Consider the following 24793-nt stretch of genomic DNA (forward strand, 5'->3'; position numbering starts at 1 on the left):
TACCTTCAGGATTAGTTTTAGACCTGAATAATTGTTATTTGGTGCCAGCGTTAAGCATGAACATTATATCTGGATCTTGTTTGATGCGAGATGGTTATTCATTTAAATCTGAGAATAATGGTTGTTCTATTTGAGTAATATCTTTTATGGTCATGCACCCTTGAAGAGTGGTCTATTTGTGATGAATCTCGATAGTAGTGATACACATATTCATAATGTTGAAGCCAAAAGATACAGAGTTGATAATGATAGTGCAACTTATTTGTGGCACTGCCGTTTGGGTCATATTGGTGTAAAGCGCATGAAGAAACTCCATACTGATGGACTTCTGGAATCACTTGATTATGAATCACTTGGTACTTGCGAACCATGCCTCATGGGCAAGATGACTAAAACGCCGTCCTCCGGAACAATGGAGCGAGCAACAGATTTATTGGAAATCATACATACTGATGTATGTGGTCTGATGAATATTGAGGCTCGCGGCGGGTATCATTATTTTCTCACCTTCACAGATGATTTGAGCAGATATGGGTATATCTACTTAATGAAGCATAAATCTGAAACATCTGAAAAGTTCAAAGAATTTCAGAGTGAAGTGGAAAATCATCGTAACAAGAAAATAAAGTTTCTACAATCTGACCGTGGAGGAGAATATTTGAGTTACTAGGTTGGTCTACATTTGAAACAATGCAGAATAGTTTCGCAACTCACGCCACCCGGAACACCATAGCGTAATGGTGTATCCGAACATCGTAATCGTACTTTACTAGATATGGTGCGATCTATGACGTCCCTTACTGATTTACCGCTATCGTTTTGGGGTTATGCTTTAGAGACGGCTGCATTCACGTTAAATAGGGCACCATCGCAATCCGTTGAGACGACGCCTTATGTAGGCCTAGGCGTTCGGTAGAAACCGAAATTTCGGTTTCTGTTGTTCGGTTTTTTCATCAATTCGGTTTGCAGATATGGTGACCGAATTTGGTACTAAAAATGTACTAACCGAATTTTCGGTTAACCAAAAATTCGGCTCGGTTTTCGGAGTTAACCGAATTCTGTACCATATTCAGAAATTCCAGTTTCAGTTTCAGAACATTTTTCGATAGCATGCATATTGCAAAAAAAATTGGCAGCATATCAACACAACCAACGAAGTTCCAGCATATCTCATAAGTGCAAGAAAGGAATCAGCAAAATAGCATAACAATAGGACAAGTTCATGCATAATAGCATAACAGTAGGACAAAGTAGTAAGTGCATGATAGCATATCTCATAAGTGCGTCTACTAAAATTCCAAGACAGGACAAACTGATAAGTTCTCCACGAGAATGAAGTGCAACACACAACCAACCAGAATCAAAGTCTACTTATTACACTTTAAAACATAGGCAAACAACCAAATTTTGAAGTGCCACCAAAAAGTGCACTACAGATGTGCTCCAGTTTCAACTTGGAGTCTTCAAGGGCAGCCAGCAAGACTCCCACTCAACAGGCCAACAGTAGGACTCCCACTCCTACCCAACAAGTCACCAAGCAACATGTAGGTCTCTGTAGCCACAGTAGGAAAAATTACAAGTTATAATTATAAATGAACAGCCAGGAAAACAACATGTACAGGAGCATCTTGCTTGCAACATATGTAAACATGAACATGAGTACTTTAACTTCTAACACATATAAATATCAACATGAAAAGGATATGTATTTATAATACAAAATAAGTACAAAGCTATAAGAACATGAACAGGAGCATCCTTCTTGTAAAATGAAGGAGATGTAGTGAAGCATGTGCATGATGAAGAGGATTTCTACAAAGTGAAACATGTAAACCTGAGAGCATCTCTTGCAACTCACTCACCAAGATTTAGGGTCTGTTTGGTTCCAATAAGTCACCTGACTTATAAGTCAGGTGACTTAAAACCAATGACTTATAAGTCACGTCTGTTTGGTTGTCACCTAACTTATAAGTCATCTGAGCACACTTTTTCATCTTGTTTTTTTATGTAAAGATGGTGGAACCCGTGCAAAAAGGGGTGACTTATAAGTTTTAAGTTGGGGTGGAGCAACTTATGACTTATAAGTTGGGGTGACTTATAAGTTGGGTCTGTTTGGCAAAATAAGTCACTCTTTTCACTTTTGGACTTATAAGTTGGTGACTTATTTGGAACCAAACAGGGCCTTAACTAGAGGATGGAGGCGGGCAAGATGACCCAACCCCAGATGGCTTGCAAACAGACTTGCTAGTGCTTGCCTTCGACACGGATGAATTTGTACTACCAAACTCTTCAATTAATTCTGGAAAAGAATGAAAAAACATATTATAAGCATAGGAAGTCAGAAATAAAGAAAAATATATGGAAAACAATCACAATATGTTACCCTTTTCCAAGATTAACAATTCCTCTGCATCTTCTTCAATGTCGATAGTAATAGCACCCCTTAGCCAATCTTGGGTACAAACAAGAGCTTGGACCATGAATGGCGTAAGTGAGGTTCTAAACTCATTTAGGATGCGTCCACTTGTGCTAAATGCCGACTTGGATGCAACCGTTGATACCGGAACAGCTAACACATCACGAGCCATTCTTGCCAATATTGGGAATCTAGTAGCATTGTTCTTCCACCATTTTAGAGTGTCAAAATCATCCCTATTTACTTCATTTTCTTCATGCAAGTATTTCTCCAATTCAGATTTGCTCATGCTAGTTTCACCACCACATCACCAATTCTCAACTTTTTATTTATCCGAGACACCAATTTCCTTCCTTCCCTTTTTTGAGTTGGTTCAGATTGTGGAGCACCCACATGCTTACTTGCATCACTTGGTGCATACTTAGCTTTGTACTCTTCAAACAAAGCATGCACAAATGTTTTCGCCGCTTCCCAAGCTTTGCCTCCATTTAACTCACCATACATTTCTTCAATTGCTAGTTTTGTGAAATTTGATAGCTTGAATCTAGGATCAAGAACAACTGCAGCAAATACAAACATGTTCACATTCTCCTCTTCCTTCTTCTTTCATTTCCCTCTCCCCTTCCCCTTTTCATTCTCCTTCTCCACCTCCTCATGCCAACATCCCCAATACTTATCATACTTTTCTTGCATTTTCTTGGCCATTATTTTGTGCAAAATATCATCACTATTAGCCCACTCTTCCAACACAACATTAACTTTAGCAATATCCATGACAAATTGATTCACGGTCACATGGAGTGTGGCGGAAACACTAAGAGTTAGCTCATAAAAATGTCCAAGAAATTCAGCCATTTTCCTGGCATTCTCCCAATCACTATCAACAGGAATACCAAGAGCTTTCTCACTCGTTAAATCCAATGTATAGGGTGGATCTTCTTCCTCATACCTCGCGAACACTTTCTCAAAGTTGATTGCAGTTTTTAACATTAGGTATGTGGAATTCCATCTAGTGCATACATCCAAACACAAGAATGCCTCGCTGTCCAACTTTTCTAATGCAGCAAGCTCTTTAAATCTTGTAATTCTAGATGGCCCATGTCTTATATATCTAACTGCAGCTCGCACACACTTAACTGATTCATCCAACTCTTTTAGACCGTTAGTGATAATCAGATTTATAATATGGGCAGCACATCTCATATGCAAATATTTACCTTCAGCTATGCTATTTCCAGTTTTGATCATTTTCTTCCGTATGTAACCTACACCACCATCATTCGCGCTAGCATTATCAACAGTTATTATCATAACTTTGTTTATTCCCCACTCCATCAAGCATTGCTCTAAGGCCTTTCCAATATCATCTCCCTTATGGCCTTTTACTAAGAAAAAACTAATGATCTTCTTGTGCAAATTCCATTCAGGGTCAATAAAATGTGCCGTGACTGTCATATAACAATCTTGTGTTTGAGAAGTCCAACCATCAGTAGTGGGACACACTCTTTGACATGATTTTTTGAAAAAAAGTTTTAGCTTTGCTCTCTCTTCAAAATAAAGCTTGACAACATCCCGAGTGCATGTTCTTCTAGAAGGCATGTTGAAACATGGACATGCAATTGACATCACTTCTCTAAAACCAGTTTTTTCAGTAAATGCAAAGGGAAGCTCATCTACTATAATCATCTTAGCAATAGCTCTCCTTAGTGCTTCAGGATCAAATTTATGCACTGTAGGACTTTCCCCTTGGATTATTTGCAAAGTACCTTGATTCTTATTCTTATCATTATGAAGATTAAACTTGCAAGTAGTAAAATGACTTTTTAAGGCAGATGTACCGTTAACCCCTGGAACGGCCTTGATATCACGATTGCAATACTTGCACTTTCCAAACTTGAGAAGACCATCAACTAGTACCTCAGCAAAGTGATCCCACATTGGTGATCTTTTTTTCATCTGCCTTCTTGCAGGTCATTCATCCATCTCCTTCTTTTTCTTTTCCCACTCCTCAATCTTTCTTTCTTCTTCCTCATAAACTCACATCTCCTCTTCAGTCATGTCATCACCAAGCCCACCAGGTTCAACCATCTAAAAACAATAACATAATTAGAATTCTTGTGATCAATCATCTATACTAATTACTTGCAAGAAGAATTAAACAAGATGTCCAAAATACAAGTTACCAAAATGCATCTACTAAAATCGGTATGTACAGTGTGAGTGCACTGAGTACTAGTAGATGGCTGAGAATTTCCAGTTGACAAATAGCAGGTTCAGCAACAATTTATATGAGTTCGTTCCCACACTAAGACGGGAGGAATACTAATGGCAAAACAATGTCTTCCTTGCAAAAACTGCAGCAGATAAGAGACTACTAGTACACAATATTGCAGCAGTAAGAGACTACTAGTACACAATATTTATACAAGTTCATTTCCATGCTGAATATTACAAGAAGACACTAGAATTCAGAACCTCGCATAGTCACATGAATCTTACAGACTAAAAGACACTGGACTATTAGATGTAGGCAAAATTAGGCATCTGCTCACAAGATTGGAAGAGTTAAACAACAAGTGCATCCAAGTTTACCATCTAGGCATCTACTCACAAAGAATGAAACAGAAATTGGAGACAAAGGATGGGACACTGGGCATATTACATTGACTGAATGTTCAGTTTCTCCCGTGGAAGACGTGGTGACGAACTGGAGAAGACGCCCCTGAGATGCTGTCGAGGTGGACCGGCGGTCGGCGCTGAGTTGGAGTTGGAGAGGTGAAACGACGGATGGGCGACGCCGCGACGGCCGATCCTTGTCTCCCTGACCCTGCTCCTCTCCTTCCTTCCTTCGTGCAGATGCCGAGATGCGATGGACTCCACGGCGTTGGGGGTGGCCGGGCGGGGGAGAAGATGCGGTGGCGCCGGCGATGTCTCAGCCGCTCAAATGAGTAGCAGGCTAGCGGCGGCGGCCGGTGGCTGAGTAGGTAGGGCAGGGCCGCAGGGGGAGGGGGTTAATAGACTTATGTTTTCTAGTCGGGGTGGGGAGACATGGGGACATGGGGTGCTGGTTGGCTTGGTGGGGAGACGTGGGCTACGGGGCTGGTGGGTGGGGTGGCTTGTACTAGGCCAGGGCCCAGGGGCGACGAGTGGAGTGGGCTGGGATTCGGCCATCTCGGTTAACCAAGAAATATACCGAACCGACCGAATTTAGTTCGGTTAGTAGCCCATCTAACCGAATTTTCTTGTACACAGTAAAAAAAACCGAAAATTCAGTTTATTCGGTTTCGGTTTCGGTTCAGTTTTCGGTTGGTCGGTTTTTATGCCCAGCCCTAGCCTTATGAACTATGGTTTGGCAAGAAACCAAAGTTGTCGTTTCTTAAAGTTTGGGGCTGTGATGCTTATGTGAAAAAGCTTCAACCTGATAAGCTCGAACCCAAATCGGAGAAATGTGTCTTCATAGGATACCCAAAGGAAATTGTTGGGTACACCTTCTATCACAGATCTGAAGGCAAGACATTTGTTGCTAAGAATGGATCCTTTCTAGAGAAGGAGTTTCTCTTGAAGGAAGTGAGTGGAAGGAAAGTAGAACTTGATGAGGTAACTGTACCTGCTCCCTTATTGGAAAGTAGTTCATCACAGAAACTGGTTCCTGTGACGCCTACACCAATTAGTGAGGAAGCTAATGATATTAATCATGAAACTTCAGATCAAGTTACTACCAAACCTCGTAGGTCAACCAGAGTAAGATCCGCTCCAGAGTGGTACGGTAATCCTATTCTGGAGGTCATGTTACTTGACCAAGGTGAACCTATGAACTATGAAGAAGCGATGGTGAGCCCAGATTCCGTAAAATGGCTTGAAGCCATGCAATCTGAGATGGGATCCATGTATGAGAACAAAGTGTGGACTTTGGTTGACTTGCCCGATGATCGGCAAGCCATAGAAAATAAATGGATCTTCAAGAAGAATACTAACGCTGACGGTAATGTTACTGTCTACAAAGCTCGACTTGTTGCGAAAGGTTTTCGACAAGTTCAAGGGGTTGACTACGATGAGACTTTCTCACTCGTAGCGATGCTTAAGTCTGTCCGAATCATGTTAGCAATTGCCGCATTTTATGATTATGAAATTTGGCAAATGGATGTCAAAATTGCATTCCTGAATGGATTTCTGGAAGAAGAGTTGTATATGATGCAACCAGAAGGTTTTGTCGATCCAAAGGGAGTTAACATAGTGTGCAAGCTCCAGCGATCCACTTATGGACCGGTGCAAGCCTCTCGGAGTTGGAATAAACGTTTTGATAGTGTGATCAAAGTATATGGTTTTATACAGACTTCTGGAGAAGCCTGTATTTACAAGAAAGTGAGTGGGAGCTCAGTAGCATTTCTAATATTAATGTGGATGACATATTGTTGATTGGAAATGATATAGAATTTCTGGATAGCATAAAAGGATACTTGAATAAGAGTTTTTCAATGAAAGACCTCGGTGAAGTTGCTTACATATTGGGCATCAAGATCTATAGAGATAGATCAAGACGCTTAATTGGACTTTCACAAAGCACATACCTTGACAAAGTTTTGAAAAAGTTCAAAATGGATCAAGCAAAGAAAGGGTTCTTGCCTGTGTTACAAGGTGTGAAGTTGAGTCAGACTCAATGCCCGACCACTTGAGAAGATAGAGAGAAAATGAAAAGTGTTCCCTATGCTTCAGCCATCGGCTCTATCATGTATGCAATGCTGTGTACCAGACCTAATGTGTGCCTTGCTATTAGTTTAGCAGGGAGGTACCAAAGTAATCCAGGAGTGGATCACTGGACAACGGTCAAGAACATCCTAAAGTACCTAAAGAGGACTAAGGATATGTTTCTCGTTTATGGAGGTGACAAAGAGCTCGTCGTAAATGGTTACGTCGATGCAAGCTTTGACACTGATCTGGACGATTCTAAATCGCAAACCGGATACGTGTTTATATTGAACGGTGGAGCTGTTAGTTGGTGTAGTTCTAAACAAAGCGTCGTGGCGGGATCTACGCGTGAAGCGGAGTACATAACTGCTTCGAAAGTAGCAAATGAAGGAATCTGGATGAAGGAGTTCATATCCGATCTAGGTGTCATACCTAGTGCATCGGGTCCAATGAAAATCTTTTGTGACAATACTGGTGCAATTGCCTTGGCAAAGGAATCCAGATTTCATAAGAGAACCAAGCACATCAAGAGACGCTTCAATTCCATCCGGGATCAAGTCCAGGTGGGAGACATAGAGATTTGCAATATACATACGGATCTGAATGTTGCAGACCCGTTGACTAAGCCTCTTCCACGAGCAAAACATGATCAACACCAAGACTCCATGGGTGTTAGAATCATTACTGTGTAATCTAGATTATTGACTCTAGTGCAAGTGGGAGACTGAAGGAAATATGCCCTAGAGGCAATAATAAAGTTATTATTTATTTCCTCATATCATGATAAATGTTTATTATTCATGCTAGAATTGTATTAACCGGAACCATAATACATGTGTGAATACATAGACAAACATAGTGTCACTAGTATGCCTCTACTTGACTAGCTCGTTGATCAAAGATGGTTGAGTTTCCTAGCCATAGGCATGAGTTGTCATTTGATTAATGGGATCACATCATTAGGAGAATGATGTGATTGACTTGACCCATTTCGTTAGCTTAGCACTTGATCGTTTAGTTTACTGTTATTGCTTTCTCCATGACTTATACATGTTCCTATGACTATGAGATTATGCAACTCCCGAATACCATAAGAACACTTTGTGTGCTACCAAACGTTACAACGTAACTGGGTGATTATAAAGGTGCTCTACAGGTGTCTCCGATGGTGTTTGTTGAGTTGGAATAGATCAAGAATAGGATTTGTCACTCCGATTGTTGGAGAGGTATCTCTAGGCTCTCTCGGTAATGCATGTCACTATAAGCCTTGCAAGCAATGTGACTAATGAGTTAGTTACAGGATGATGCACTATAGAACGAGTAAAGAGACTTGCTGGTAACGAAATTGAGCTAGGTATTAAGATACCGACGATCGAATCTCGGGCAAGTAGCTTACCGATGACAAAGGGAACAACGTACATTGTTATGCGGTTTGACCGATAAAGATCTTCGTAGAATATGTATGAACCAATATGAGCATCTAGGTTCCGCTATTGGTTATTGGCTGGAGACGTGTCTCGGTCATGTCTACATATTTCTCGAACCCGTAGGGTCCGCACGCTTAAAGTTCGGTGACGATCGGTATTATGAGTTTTTGTGTTTTGATGTACCGAGGGTAGTTCGGAGTCCCGGATATGATCACGGACATGACGAGGAGTCTCGAAATGGTCGAGCGTAAATATCGATATATTGGACGACTATGTTCGGACACCGGAAGTGTTTCGGGAGGTTTCAGGCATATACCAGAGTACCGGGGGTTACCGGAACCCCCTGGGGAGTATATTGGGCCTAATGGGCCCTAGTGGGAGAAGAGGAGGGGCGGCCAAGGGCAGCCGCGCGCCCCCTCCCTCTTTAGTCCGAATTGGACAAGGAGGGGGGCGGCGCCCCCCTTTCCTTCTCTTCCTCTCTCCCTTCCTTCCCTTCTCCTACTCCTACTAGGAAAGGAGGAGTCCTACTCCCGGTGGGAGTAGGACTCCCCCCTTGGCGTGCCCTCCTCCTTAGCCGTCCGCCTCCCCCTAGCTCCTTTATATACGGGGGCAGGGGGCACCCCATGGACACAACAATTGATCATTGATCTCTTAGCCGTGTGCGGTGCCCCCTCCACCATAATCCACCTCGATCATATCGTAGCGGTGCTTAGGCGAAGCCCTGCGTCGGTAGCATCATCATCACCGTCACCACGCCGTCGTGCTAATGAAGCTCTTCCCGGAAGCTCTATTGGATCATGAGCTCGCGGGACGTCACCGAGCTGAACGTGTGCTGAACGCGGAGGTGCTGTACGTTCGGTGCTGAGGATCGGCCGATCGTGAAGACGTACGACAACATCAACCGCGTTGTTATAATGCTTCCGCTTACGGTCTACGAGGGTACGTAGACAACACTCTCCCCTCTCGTTGCTATGCATCACCATGATCTTGCGTGTGCGTAGGAATTTTTTTGAAATTACTACGTTCCCCAACACTCCTACTGCAGAAATATTGCGCCGCTTCTGGGCAGCGAATTAACAAGGACAAATCCTCAATATTCTTCAGCAAGGGCTGCTCGGAAAGCTTGAGGTAGGAGGTTAAACAGATTCTTGCAGTCCAGGATGAGAAGTTGTCTGACAAATACGTTGGTCTCCCTGCTGGCGTGGGGAGGGAAAAGGAGGGGTCTTTCAATTATCTCAAAGAAAGGATTTGGAAGCAAGTCCAGGGCTGGATGGAAAAAGCACTTTCAGTTGGAGGTAAGGAAGTGCTCATCAAATCTGTTGCTCAAGCAATTCCCACGTATTCCATGGCTTGTTTCAAGCTGCCACGGGGCTTGTGTCAGCATATCAATGGTCTTTTGCGAAAGTTCTGGTGGGCATCAAAGAATGGTGAAAGAAAGACCGTCTGGGTCTCATGGGAAGTGATGTCACATCCCAAATTCATGGGAGGTATGGGGTTTCGCGATATTGAGCTTTTTAACTTGGCCCTGCTTGCTCGACAAGCCTGGCGCCTTCTTCAGGAACCCAACTCCCTCAGTGCCAGGATATTGAAGGCTGTCTACTACCCCACGTCCTCAATTCTTGAAGCTGAGGTGGGCAAGAATCCGTCACAGGTTTGGCGTTCAATAGTCGAAGGGAGGGATACACTTAAACTGGGGCTAGTAAAGCGGACTGGCTCGGGCAAGGACACACATATCTGGCTCGACAACTGGATCCCACGGGACTTCAAGCTTCGTCCAGTTTTCCCAAAATCCTCAAACCCTCCGCAAAAAGTTACAGAGATCATTAATCCGACTACCCTTACTTGGGACGGGGTTGCACTTGAGGAGCACTTCTATGCGATGGACAAGGAAGCAATCTTGAATATCCCTCTAAGCTCTAGGGTTCGAGAGGATTTTTGGTCATGGTATTATGAACGGAAGGGCATTTTCACCGTACAGTCTGCGTACAGGCTGTTGTCATCTACTAAGCAGCAACGAACGGATTGGCTGGAACAAAACGAGGGTCATTCCAATGGTGAGACGGACCGCCGGTCATGGGCCCGGCTATGGGGAGCTCCGGTCCCTTCAAAAGTCAGAGTCTTCACTTGGAGACTATCCTAGACTTCGATCCCGACAGGTGCTGTGCGCCACCACCGAAGCATGGCTGATTCGGCGGAGTGCTCAATATGTCATGAGGCAAATGATTTCAACTGCCGCATGGCTCGGTACGTTTGGGCACTTGCAGATGAAGATCTTACAGAGACTATCATATCAAATAGATCGGAGGATGCTAAGCTATGGATGCTATGGTTGGTTGATACTTTACCCTCGGCGGAAATAACACGTGTGCTCGTAACAATGTGGGCTATTTGGTGGGCGAGACGTCGAGCTATCCACGACAACCAGTTCCAAAGCCCGCTGAGCACTCATGTCTTCATCGACAAATTTTTGGCCGATCTGGAGATGATTCCCGAGAGGAAGACGCAGCCTAAGGACCCGCATGCAAATTCCAGGGTCCTACATGCGAATTCCAGGGACCTGCATGTGAATATAGGAAATGCAAATGAGCGGGCACAGCCTAGCCTGTGGCTTCCGCTCGTCAGTCATGAGGTCAAGATGAATGTCGATGGCAGTTTCTCGAAGATCGGCGACCAGGCAGCCTCAGCGGTGATCTGCAGAGACAAGCGAGGCACGTTTCTCGGTGCATCCGCCATTATACACGAAGGTCTCCTTGACCCCTCAGTTCTTGAAGCACAAGCATGCAGTGAGGCACTTTTGCTCGCTATGGACCTGCAAGTTCAATCTATTTGTGTCGCGTCAGACTGTCTAGAAGTGGTGACCAACATAGATGCTGAAGTTCCATACCGATATTTTGCTATCTTGCAAGATATAAAGCACCAGAGGAGGCTATTCCATGATGTAAAATTTATTCATGAAAGTAGGAAACATAATGGGGAGGCCCATGCCTTAGCAAAGGCAGCTGCTTCCCTTAGCTCAGGGCGCCATGTGTGGCTTACTAGCTTGCCCGATATCATCTATATCCCTATGTGTTTGAACGTTTAATAAAGGATGCAGTTGGCTCAAAAAAAGAGAATTTTTATTTTGACAATGATGAACATTTTTTAATAGGGTCAACGGGCCGTAGAATTGGCCAGTCCATTCGGGTGAGGCTTTTCTGGCGGAGCCTCCCGCCGCTCCGCCCCGCTCATAGCCCAATCCAGGGCAAGCCCAGTGGCACGAAAGCGCCCGTGGTTTCCAGAAGGAATCCGACGCAGGCGAGCCCAGCGCCCAAACCCGAGTAGCAATATATCCCTTTCGTCTCGCGCAGCCCCACCTCCCCTCCCGATCACCCCGTGCGTCGCCGTGCTTCTTCCCCGTCCACTCGCCGCGTCGCCGTCCGCCTCCTCCTCCTCACCCACTCGCCGCCCCGGCCGCCGTCCGCCCTCCGCCGGCGTCGCGTCCCTGCAGGCAGACCGGAGAAGGTGCGCGACCGCCCCCCTCTCGAGCTCCCCGAAACCCTAGATCTAATCTCTCCCGCTCGCTCGTCCCCGCGGCGTAGGTACCAGAGCTGGGCTCAGCCGCGAGCTCCAGATCTGCCGCTTTCGGCTCGATTGCTGCGTCGGCCTGTTCGATCTTCCGCCCGCTTCGGCGAAATCTAATGGCTCTCGGTGTTGTCGACAGGTAGGTGGTCGGCTGCGATGGCGCGCGTGTACGTCGGGAGCCTGGACCCTGCTGTGACGGCCCGGGAGCTCGAGGACGAGTTCCGCGTGTTCGGGGTTCTCCGGAGGTTAGTCATCCGCCTTTGTTCTGGATTCTCTGCGGTTGTCCCTGCTTCCGCTTGAATTGCACGTTTAGGCGGTGGGAATCATGGGCGGAGGATGAGCCATAATCCATGGCGGAACGGCCGACAGTTTTCAGGGAACGATATCATGATTTGGGGATAGATGAGTTTGCGCATTGGCATGTTTTTTTAATTACAATTGAGTTTTCAGGTAGCAAATGATGCTTGGATTATGCAGGTTCTGGAATTCTAGCTGCTTATGCATATCCGTGAATTGCCTATCCGCTAGTATTGTTTTTTTTTATGGAGATTTTTGTTGTCATGCTACAATTCGTGTATATAATTCTGGTGTCCGTCTATGGATGCATTTTTGCTTATCATAAAAGTTGAATCTATGGACGTCCCTCGGCGAACTCTACCTTGTGTAATCTTGTCATCAGCTGCATATACTGGAGTTGGATACATGTCAAAAATATTTTAATTTACAGCAAAATATGTGGCCAATTTACAGAATCTGAATTCTCTGTTCCGGCCCACTGGGACAAGCCCTGAAGTACCTCTAGAATTGCTTATTTTCTTGACGATGCTTTTGATAAACACATCACCTAAGCATGGTTATCTACCCTTTGCATTAATAAATTTGTTACTTTCTGCCCGTGCTGATACAATTTGCTGGATGCTGATACAGTTTGCTTAATTTTATTTTGTCGTCGCAGTGTATGGGTTGCAAGGAAGCCACCTGGTTTTGCATTTGTTGATTTTGATGACAGGAGGGATGCTCAGGATGCAATTAAAGATTTAGATGGTATGTGACCAGTTGTTTTGTGTGAACGTGCTCCATCAGAGATACAATTAAAGATGTACATGGAAATCTTCCTTATTCTGTTGTATATTGTAACATTGTTTGTTAATGTTTCCATATGCTGTTTTATTCAGTTAACAGAGAATGTCCATCATATCACATGGGTCTTTGTGACATTTGATTTTGTTCACTGAGTTTGTTCGAAGTTTTGCAATGATATTATTTGTACTTTGTAGGATTTGATGTCTCCTTTTGGCTCTGTTATGCCGTAATGATACATTTGCATATCCATGACCATGTCTTTTGCATCTGCAGGCAAGAATGGTTGGAGAGTTGAGCTGTCTCGTAATGCCAGCAGTGGTCGTGGTGGTCGTGATCGATCTGGTGGATCTGAGATGAAGTGTTATGAGTGTGGCGAATCTGGTCACTTTGCCCGTGAGTGCCGTCTGAGGATTGGTTCTGGGGGCCTAGGCAGTGGAAGGCGTCGCAGCAGGAGTCGAAGCCGTAGCCGCAGTCGGAGCCCTAGGTACCGCAGGAGTCCAAGCTATAGCAGAAGGTAATCAAATAGTTGTTAATATTTTTTTTGAGACAATAGTTGTTAACTATGTTTTTAAGGCGACGCCTTACCGCCTTAGGGAGGGGGGGCGCTTTGGCGCCTAGGCGGGCGCTTTGGACGCCTAGGCGCCCGAAGCGGTCGATTTTCCAAAGCGGAGGGGGAGCGCTTCGACGCCTAGGCTAGGGACGCTTTAAAAACATAGGTTGTTAATGTTATGAAACATATATACTTAAAAAAAGTTCATGTTATACTTTGCTGATATGTAGATTCATTACTATCACACATGATCATGCAAAGGATTAGTGACTAGCAGATATGCAATTTGAACCCTTTGATGACATGATGAACAATCTACTTCTCGTAGTGTTCCCTGATTTGTTTCAAAATTATTTTGCGACATTAGGTATAGTTGTGTAAATATGCTGTGGGGGTGGCTATGGTACATGGCTGCATGCAGTTCCAGGCATTGTCTTCTGATTTCTACCTGTTAGATGTTAATCCTCCTGTATCGTTTCTTGCTTCATGGTTGAGTAGTACACGTGGAAAAGGTGTTTGTAATTGCATGGAAGAATAGCAATTGGGTCATCTTTGCTCTCTTGTTTATTTTCTTGTACTTTGTGAAGTATGCTCAATGATGCCAATTATACAACTGCTAGATTTACATGGGAAAAGGTATGATCAATTTGGGATTGCTATTTTTGGTGCAAAATTACTCGAGCTTGTGGCTACATTAGGCTCCTCAATTTTCTTCTGTTTGACATTGACATTTATCTACCTCTACTTTTCACTAGTTGCATTTTGAGTAGTCAAGTCGGAAGGTTTTAGCGCATAAAAAGAATACCCTATATACCAAATCTGTTGTTATTATTTGTCACATTTGCTTCTTATGCTAAATATGTACTCCCTCCGTTCCATATTACTCGTCGCTGGTTGTACTAAATCAGCGACGAGTAATATGGAACGGAGGGAGTAGCTATATTATATTATTACATGAAGAACAATAGATCTGACAAATAAGATATGCTTTGTAAACAGAAGCTACAGCCGCTCTCCAAGGCGTCGTAGTGTGTCACCGGCTCGTGGGCGCAGTGTGAGCAGGTCACCAGTCCGTGGACGTGACGAATCACCTGCCTATGGCAATGGGTAATGCATATCTCAGTATTTTTTTTTGGCAGGTACTGATTTACCTTGAATGATTTCTACTGTATGTAATGGGATCGTTACTATTATGGTTCCAGGTATCGCCGCAGCAGGAGCTAAAGCTCTATGTTATGTCTGGAGAGTGTTCTGTTGCAAATATTGCTCTATACCCGTCAGCTATGAACAGTGTCATGTCCCCCATTTCAAACATCCCTCATCGACTGCTTGAGTTTGGTTAAGTTCCCCATAACTTTTACCGCAGTATTATGGTTGTGTTTGATTTCATCTCTAGATAAACTTATGGATGGGTGTATCATTAACTAAGACCAGCTGCTTTTCTTTTGTGTGTTAAAAAGGCATCGTCCTGCACTGCTTAAAAGCGTCGGCCGGCTACGGCTTTGAGTTATGTCTTCATGGTTTTGCTCTTCGCTCTTCGTTCATCCTCCGCCCTCGCCTGCTCCATGCAAACTGCGTATTAGTTCCTGCAGACGACCCCTCTGCGTCGCGTGTTCTTCGTTGAAGATGCTGCTCGTCAAAAAGCAGTAACGACCTTTCTTCTTTTGCAAATTGGTAAGGTTTGATTGTGCTGATAAATGCAGCTTCTGGAAGTATTAGAAGCGCAAATTTCTTTGTAGGACGAGTCTCCAGAAGCTGCATCTGCTTGCTTCTCTGGGACTGACGGCAAGGTATTTAGTTGAATGGCCTGCACCCTTGCCTCCGAGCCCCATGGCAGGTGATGAGGTCATCTGAGGGGCAATTATACCTGGGTAAGTATTGCAGGAGGTGCAAGCCTTTCTAGACTGCGGTGCTGAGTTGGGCAGTTGGCATCGTTCTTCATGCTCTTCGTTCTCAACTTATCCCCGACATGCAGCTGATCTTCTCCACATTCTGCTTTCTTCACTGCGCCTGCGATTGAGACTCCTCGGCAGCTTGTATCTTCCAGTCACATTCCGTTGCTGTTGGATGCAACATATTCGTCAATAGGTTTATTCGAATAATTTGGTTGAGCCTGCATTTGTGAACCTGAATTTTCAGATCCTAGATTGTTCTGACATTTGAGTAATTTGGTTGAGCCTGCACTTCTGTTTTCAATTTGTCGAGTGCTCCCTTGGTTATATCGGTCGGTATGCTTTGCTGGCCTCCTTGCAGCATGAAATAAGTCAGTAATGACCTGATGATTATCCTAGGTTGGTTTAACTGTCGAATTCTCATCAGGAGAGGCTTCACCTGCGTCGACAGTTCGTTGGTAGAAGACTCCGTCTTTCTTAAGTAGTATCCGAGCCAAATATGTTGCAACCGGCAGAAGAAATCAATAGGTTTAGCATGCTAGTAATTGAGTTTGCACAACACTTGACCTCCCCACCTTTGTCAGTGTTAATGCGATTTCAATTCGTCTCTCTTGATGCCAGCTGAATGTTTTTTCTGCAAGCGAAATGTTCCCTTGGTTGTATCGTTTGGGATACTTTGCTGGCCTCCTTACTGTATTGCTGTTGAAAAGAGCAAGGTTGGCTAAGCTCTGACCCGTCGAATTCTCATGGCTCCGTAGCCATGGCTTTCTTTCTATCATATCACAGTTTTCTGAGCCAGGAACTGCATTTTGCTTCTCTGGGACTGCAGCATTGCCACTTAGCTGGCGAGCACCCCATGCCATGCCACTTTTGCTCTTCATGTCTGAACTGATCGACGGCACACCCGTCGACCTCACTGCACCGCGCGGCCACCGCCCATCGCCACACATTGATTTCTTCAGCATCATGAGGCGTTGAGGTTGGGCGCACAATGCTTGTCGATTTGTCTAGTTGGCGTTGGAAGATAATTACTCCTATGTCTGATCATGCGAGAAACCCGACTCTTGAGTGCGCTTTTCACAAAGCTGGTATGGACATGACGATGCGGACGCTTCTGGGCGAGCATCATCTCATTGCCCTCTGGCCGCCACCCTCTGCCTGAGCCCTGAGCTGTCCGAAGGACCACGACGCCGGAAACGAGCGGCGTAGGCTGGCCTGTCGAAGTTCCGTCAGCCGCGGCTGTTTGGCGTGACGAAGATCTACAGCCACACACACAAAAAAAATCCGCTGCTGATCGGTGGCGTTTAGCTGTTCATCGTACTACGGACGGGAGGGGGAAGGTCGCTGGGTTTGGATTGGGCAGCTGGGTTCGGGGAGCAGACGCATGCGGCGGTTGGCAGCGGCACCGGCATCAAATTAAGGCAGTATGGATGGCGAATTCAACCAGAAAACAGCTAGCAGATGCCGGCGGCCAGGCCGTATTTCTCCTGTCAAGATGCGAGGGCATGATTGGCTGATCGGCACATCACGAGTTTCCGACCCGAGCGCTACACGAGCGCGACGCCCGCTGCTCCTCCTACTTTATCCGCCCTTCAACTTCTTCACGGGGACGAGGGCATCTACCGCCGGACTGGGCCGACGGCACAATCAATTTTGGAACGCATGAAATTATAAAATAACCGTCAATTTACAATTCTGAACAAAAAAAAAAACGATCCAAATAGAACCCGTACAGACTCTGGCATGTAAAGTTTTTTAAGAGGCGGGAAAACATCCCTACCAAAACTGTGAAAATAAGAATTTCGGAGCCAACTCGAGGGTGCCTTGTATATGTGAAAAACAGTTGATAGGAGCCCGACTGCCATCGGAACATTCATAGCTCGCTCATGTCCGCCCGCCCGCCATCCGCCCCGCCTGCAACGCTCGTGCGCCGTCCGTCCCGTTCACCTTGGCCGCTGCGCCTGCTCGCCGTCTGCCCCGGCCGACGTGCCCGCTCGTGGCTCTTCCGACGGAGGAGCTAGCTAGCTAGCTAAATCTGAATCGTTCTATATGTCCGGGTTGTCGGCCATATCTAGCCAAACTCCTCAAATCAGTTCTATATGTCCGGGTTGTCGGCCATATCTAAGTCATATCTTGGACGGATATGGGGCGCTTGGAGCATTCGCCATGTCGGATCCGACAGACAAGACCCATCATAAATTCCACCAAATTCCCAACCTTTCGGACCAACCTTTTTCTCTCCTTGCTCCCTTGTCTGCGCAAGCCCTCATGTAGTTCCGCCGCCCCGACCACTCATAGCCGCCACAACTACCATAGAACTCCTCCTCGCCAGCCTCGTCGCCCCGGAAGCGGCCACGGTATGTCCGACTATTCTCAAATTGTGGCTTGCCCTCTATGTATTCGACAAATTGTCCGAGTAGTTTTTTCTATTTTTTGTAGGAAAAACAATGGATTCGGAGGGTTTGTCGGATGTGGAGTATGTAAACAAGGAGCTTGATGAATTAATGCAAAAGAATTTATTCGATTCATCGGAGTCGGACGAAGATGCCGACACGATGATGATTATGAGCATCCAAAAGGAAATGGAAGGAAGGTGGAGCACATTTTGCACTTCAAGGGTCCAATCAAAGGGAGAAGAGTCTTCAACCGGGATAGGGTCCTGGAGGATGACTGCTCTACAAGGACTACCTTAAGCCTGGACCGGCATTCCCGAAACAAGATGCAAATCAAATTCTAAATTTTCCGCAGATGCGTTAGAATCTTCGAGATCAAAGGATGCACATGGAGCATACATGGGCCCACAATAAAAAAAACAAAGAAGCTTAATGTGTAAGTTGTGCACTGCAAATAAATTTCATGTTTGAACTATCTATATGATATTTATGTGTATGATCGAACGTGCATGAATTTGTATGAATTTAAGGATTTCAATATTAGAAGTGTGGTTGTCCGACAGGACGCATGAGGGATCGTCCAACGCTATACGCATCCGCGTACTTTTAGGAGACCGTATTTGTTAAATCCGGCTGTTGACGTTCTAACGTTCTAACGAGTGGTTCACGTGGAGATTCCATGTCTCGTTCACCATCCCTCTTTCTCTCCCACTCATTTTTCTCTTTGAATGGTGGATGGCCATGGACCCAGGGTGCTGTTGCCATCTCACAACCATCGTAAAGAGCTTGATCACGTGATCGCCATCCACCTATCTCTCTCCACTGTCAACTGCTGTCTACTAGTGCCAACCTAGGACCGCCTTCGCTCGCCCACGCGCATTATTACGGCTATCACGTGTGACCAGGCTCTCCGACTCGTAGTTACCATGTCCAACAGGAAGACTGGACACAGCAGATAATGCAGTCCTTTCCCCCTTCGTACTACCCGTGACCGGAAGTATATGAAACGGGGCACACACAAGGGAACATGTGGTGCAGCTTTTAGCTTACCGTCGGCTGAGTGAAACGAGTTCAGAAAAAAGAAAAAAGGTGACCGAAATGAAATGCCGGACGTGCCATCTATCAGTCAATCCGAGCATCGTCAACACGGCTCACCAAATCTTTTTTGCATGTAAAGAACGGACGTTATGAACATTTTCATGCCTCCAACGTGGACACCCATTTTGGGGCAGACCTTTTTGTCATGGGTTTGTCACGGCAGCTGTCCTTGTGAAAGGACTTCGTCGCGGAGCCATCGCAACGGGTTAGCTTAAAAGGGTTAAACCGGACAAGGGGACACGGGAAATTTATACTAGTTCGAACCCTTCTGTGAAGGTAAAAGCCTACGTCTAGTTGTGATTGGTATTGCTTGTGTTTCGAAGGCCGGGGAGCGAATCCGCTTTGTCTGGCTCTCGAGTTTGTTGTCTGTCTCTCAACCGCTGCCGGGTCGTCCCTTTATATACACAGGTTGACGATCGCCGGTTTACAGAGTCCCGAAGCCGGATCATAAACGTGTCCGGTTCGGTCTCTACACTTCCTATCTTACAACGCAAGTTACATAATTAGGTCGGTTTACATCTACAGGCCTTAACTCGCCCCTGGGCCTTCATAATGCGCCATCATTCTTCCGTCTTCATGGGCTTCTAATCTTCGTAAAGCTAATCCGGCTACTCCTGGCCGGTTTACGTCGAGTAGTAATATCCCCGACATTAGGCCCCAGATTGGTTTGAACTTGTTCATGTCAATCTTCAATACTTAGAAAAATTCCTCCCTTGCATCTTCACCTTGATCTTGTAAACCGTCATGACGTCATATTCCAGGGTCATGATAAACCGCCCTGACGTCATCTATCCGTTGAAGCCGAAGATTACCTTCATTAATGTGTATTCAGTCATCGAGGCGACACCATTAGTAATTATCCATTTTTGAGCTCCTCGATTCCCGCACTTGCGGTGTTATCACTTCGCCTTATAAATAGAGGCAGAGGACCCCTTTCTTTTCTTTCCGCTACCCCTTCATCCCTTCTTCTTCATCGCGACGTCTCCGCACCTGAGCGCCGCCGCCATCGTCAAGCCTCGCCTCTGCCTCACCGTCGACCGCTGCATCGACCTGTTTGTACCAGAGTTCCACAGCACACCTCCGCTGCTTCCGCGGCCGCAGTAAGTCCTTTCCTCCTTCCTTTCTAGATCCATTAGGGTTTCCCCGTTCTTCGCAGTTCTCTGAAGTTCATCAGTGCTTCGGTGCTGTTCTTCCCTGTTCCTCCTTAGTCTATAGATGGACACTTCACGCTTGACGTATCCTTTGTCGTGGCTAATCTTCTGTTACTACCACAAACCCTTATGCGCAAAAAACCGATCTAGTCCTTCATAAACTGTTTCGGGTCCTACCCTTTTTAGGTTAAAATATTTTTGCCTTTCTGTATTCGGTAGATCCAAAATTCCCTTGTGATCCTGTGAAACTTGTTTTCCCTTACTTAGCCCTTTTCACCTTAGATCTGTATCCTCTGTACTACATAGGCGGTTTACCTTTGTAAAAACAATCTATCTCATACCATTAGTCCCCTAATAAACCGGTAAACCTTCTTTATGTTGATTGTAATAGTCCGGTTTAACAACACATGTATGCCCTCGATATGACCTTGTCATTCACTATTGTATTCGTCTCCGGTTTACGCAATTTCACATACCTGTATATATTTATTCCACTGCATCTTGTATACCACTGTGAATGATTTGTAAACCGGCATTTCTTTTCTAGCTTTTTGTTTCACAATGGACAAACAGTTTGCCGCTTGCAATTGGGATCGTTCCTGGGTCACCGAGGAACAGTTGAACGGAATGGTCAGCATTGGCACCTTGCCTAAGAAAACTGAAATTCGATGGCGAGTTCTAGGAATAGAAAATCCTCCAACCCCGAGGCAGGGCGAGGTTGTGGTCTTTGTCGACCACATATGCCGTGGTTTCAAACCGCCAGGGTCAAAGTTCTATCGAGATGTGCTTGCCAGTTTCCAACTCCATCCTCAAGATATCGGACCCAACTCGGTGTCCAATCTATGCAACTTCCAGGTCTTCTGTGAAGTGTATTTACAAGAAGAACCGACTGCTGAACTGTTCCAGGACTTCTTTCATCTAAACCGGCGCACATAATTTGTAAATGGTCTCAACACTGAACTTGGTGGTGTTTCTATTCAAAAGCGGAAGGAAATTGAATTTCCTCATGCCAAACTGCAGAGCCATCCTAAGGAATGGAACCAGACTTGGTTTTACTGCAGAGATACTTCTCCTGAAGATGAAAATCCCCTTCCAGGCTATCGTGATCACCGGCTTTCCAACACCCATCCAATGCCGCAACGCTTAAGTTCTGCAGAACGGGCCAAATATGCCCCTCAACTCGCCAAGCTCCGGGCCTTTTGTAATGCCCTCGATGCGGCTATAGCTCCCACGTGTCGAGGCACGACTTAGAGACATAACCGCATTGAAAGCAATGTCGCAAGTTAGGTAATCATCACAACATCCCATGTAATATAGATAATAAAAGAGGAGATACATAGTTGGCTTACACTCGCCACGTCAATCAAGTACATAAATAGAATTACAACATTCAAACACTCATGGCATGACTATGGTGCCAAAATAAAAGATAACCCAACATGCGACACGGTCCCGATCACCCCAACTGGGCACCACTACCGATCATCAGGGAAAGACACGTAGTATCGTTGAGAGTCCTCGTCGAACTCCCACTTGAGCTCAAGCGCGCCATCTGGAGCGGAATCATCAGGCCCTGCATCTGGTTTGGAAGTAATCTGTGAGCCACAGGGACTCAGCAATCTCGCACCCTCGCGATCAAGACTATTTAAGCTTAATAGGTAAGGCAAGGTAATATGTGGAGCTGCAGCAAGCGACTAGCATATATGGTGGCTATCCTGCTCGCAAAAGAGAGCGAGAAGAGGAGGCAAAGCGCGAGCGAGAAACTAGAGAACAACCTGCGCAAGCATTACTCCAACACCGTGTTCACTTCCCGGACTCCGCCGAGAAGAGACCATCACGGTAACTCACACTGCTGATACATTATAATTAAGTTAAGGTTCAAGTTATCTACAACCGGACATTAACAAATTCCCATCTGCCCATAACCACAGGCACGGCTTTCGAAAGTTCAAATCCCTGCAGGGGAGTCCCAACTTAGCCCATGACAAGCTCTCACGGTCAATGAAGGAATAGACCTCCTCCCGAGACATTCCGATCAGGCTCGGTATCTCGGTTCTTCAAGACACTTCGACAGGTTAAAACAAGACCAGCAACACCGCCCGAATGTGCCGACAAATCCCGATAGGAGCTGCACATATCTCGTTCTTAGGGCACACTCAGATGAGCTCTCCATACAACTAAAACCAAACCTCGAGTTTCCCCGAGGGGGCGCTGCACAGGACTCTAGTTCGGACCAACACTCAGAGGAGCACTGGCCCCGGGGGGGGGGGGTTTAAATAAGATGACCCTCGGGCTCCGGAAACCCAAGGGGAAAAGAGGCTAGGTGGCAAATGGTAAAACCAAGGTTGGGCATTGCTGGAAAAGCTTTAATCAAGGCGAACTATCAAGGGGTTCCCATTATAACCCAACCGCGTAAGGAACGCAAAATCCGGGAACATAACACCGATATGACGGAAACTAGGGCGGCAAGAGTGGAACAAAACACTAGGCGAGAGGCCGAGCCTTCCACCCTTTACCAAGTATATAGATGCATTAAGATAACATGGTAATATAATAATATCCCAACAAGTAAATAATGTTTCGACAAGGAACGGTCTCCGATCTTCACCTGCAACTAGCAACGCTATAAGAGGGGCTGAGCAAAGCGGTAACATAGCCAATCAACGGTTTGCTAGGACATGGTGGGTTAGAGGCTGAACATGGCAATTTGGGAGGCATGATAAGCAAGTGGTAGGCATCTTAGCATAGGCATAACAAAAGAGCGAGCATCTAGCAAAGCAAAGATAGTAGTGATTTCGAGGGTATGATCATCTTGCCTGCAAAGTTGTCAGAGTTGACTGGATCCTCGAAAGCAAACTCAACGGGCTCCTTGTTAGCGAACTCGTCTCCCGGCTCTACCCAAATAAGACAAACAAGCAACAAGGACACAATCAACCACGTGCAATGATCAAACAACATGGTGCAAAGATGGTATGCTATGCGGGATGCAATATGGGATGCATATGCAAGATTTGACAAGGAATGCATGAACCTGGCCTCAACCTGGAAAACCAAGTGCGCCACTGGAAAGATGAGATGAAATCGCTTGAAAACGATATAAAGAACGCCGGAATCGGAGTTACAGTTTGGAAATGGCAAGCAATTCAAATATGACCACGTTCTGCGATTTATAGCAAGTAGCCATCTAAATGCAACAAGATGAACATGGTACAACACCCAAACATGGCATCAAAATACATGGCAGGAATCCATTCATGATGCTTAACAAAAGTCTAGCACTGAGCTACGGCCAATTCATCCATTAACATGGCAAAAATGCATTTGACAAACAGATATCAGACTTAGTGAAATTAACACTTGTCTGAAATTTCAGATCAGATAGCACTCTTTGGAGCATGAAAACAATATGCTACAAGACCTGAACATGGCAAAGTAAATCATGGCATGGAGCTACTCAAAGAGCTTAACAAAAGTCCCTTAGTGACCTTGAGCCAAAAGGGATCAAAAAATACAATTGCAAGCATGTGAACATGGCAAAAACATAATCAGTTCTCAGACTTAGTGAAAACTGGAGCATGCTGAAACAGATATCAAGTAGGCATGTTTACGAGCTCGATGCACTCACCACAGAGCAAGTCATAACGAGCTAAGCATACACCCATCAAGAATACACAAAATACAAGCTAGACATGGCAAGAACAATAACATAACATGCACGGATCAACTACAACATCCTCGGCAAAATTGCTCACAAGTAGACAATCTGCCCAGATTCATGAAATGACAAAAGTAGAGCTCGACTGACTCAAGCTAGGGTGCTTCATAATTGCAAACAAAGACATGAATGGATAGAGCACTACAATATTAACAAATCATCCTCACTGATCATCCTCAAAAGAGGCACGGATCACTAGGAAACAACATGAACATATGACAATATGAGATAAACAGATCAAGGACTTAGTGGAAATGCTAAGTCCCTGAAATCAGCATTAACGAATGCCCCACTTTGCAGGCTTGTGCTAGTCACCACACACATCACAAAAATACATGGGTTGCACCTCTGGATAGATGACAAAACATATAACAAAACTCATGAAGAGCTCAGGGGCATAGCATGCACACATTAACCATGGCAAAAATGACAAATATCTAATTAGAGCAGCAGATCTGACAATTATCTCAAATAGCACTCTTCTAACCGCATTTCGGGCATCAAGATGAACTCAAATGAAAATGATGCAATGAGATGAAATGATGTACTCTCTGAGACAAACATTTTGATATGCTATATGCCCAAAATGGAGTTACGGATGCAAAGTTACGATGCGATGAACAAGAGCAAATTATTAGGGTTTCGAGGCAAAAGTCAACCGAGTTTGGATCTAGATCCAGATCCGGCACTATTCACGCGCGGACTATGAGGTTCACCGGCCGGACTTGGAGCTCGCCGGAGTTGGACTTGGTGCGGAGGAGGGGCTCGCCGGCCGGGAGGAGGAGGACGTCGGCGCAGAGGAGCTCGCCGGCGTGGCGGAC

The 24793-nt window shown here is 45.3% G+C and overlaps 1 protein-coding gene across 5 annotated transcripts; it reads left to right on the plus strand.

The window, feature by feature from the left end:
* The first annotated feature begins 11838 nt into the window (after positions 1–11838).
* LOC119328518 (serine/arginine-rich splicing factor RSZ21A) lies at positions 11839–15919 on the plus strand. Of its 5 annotated transcripts, none has more exons than XR_005158997.1 (7): positions 11839–12030; positions 12230–12335; positions 13046–13134; positions 13447–13687; positions 14723–14830; positions 14926–15594; positions 15699–15919. XR_005158997.1 is itself a non-coding variant. In XM_037601489.1 (6 exons), the coding sequence occupies exons 2-6, from the start codon at positions 12247–12249 to the stop codon at positions 14945–14947; spliced, it is 549 nt and encodes a 182-aa protein (XP_037457386.1). In that variant the 5' UTR covers positions 11839–12030; positions 12230–12246; the 3' UTR covers positions 14948–15919. The 5 variants fall into 5 exon arrangements, 1 of the variants encoding a protein (XP_037457386.1); XR_005158995.1 differs by having other exon boundaries at positions 14926–15397; positions 15463–15919; XR_005158994.1 differs by having other exon boundaries at positions 14926–15369; positions 15463–15919.
* The last annotated feature ends 8874 nt before the right edge of the window (positions 15920–24793 follow it).

Source organism: Triticum dicoccoides, chromosome 7A (assembly GCF_002162155.2).
Source record: "Triticum dicoccoides isolate Atlit2015 ecotype Zavitan chromosome 7A, WEW_v2.0, whole genome shotgun sequence".
In the NCBI taxonomy this organism is placed as follows: domain Eukaryota; kingdom Viridiplantae; phylum Streptophyta; class Magnoliopsida; order Poales; family Poaceae; genus Triticum; species Triticum dicoccoides.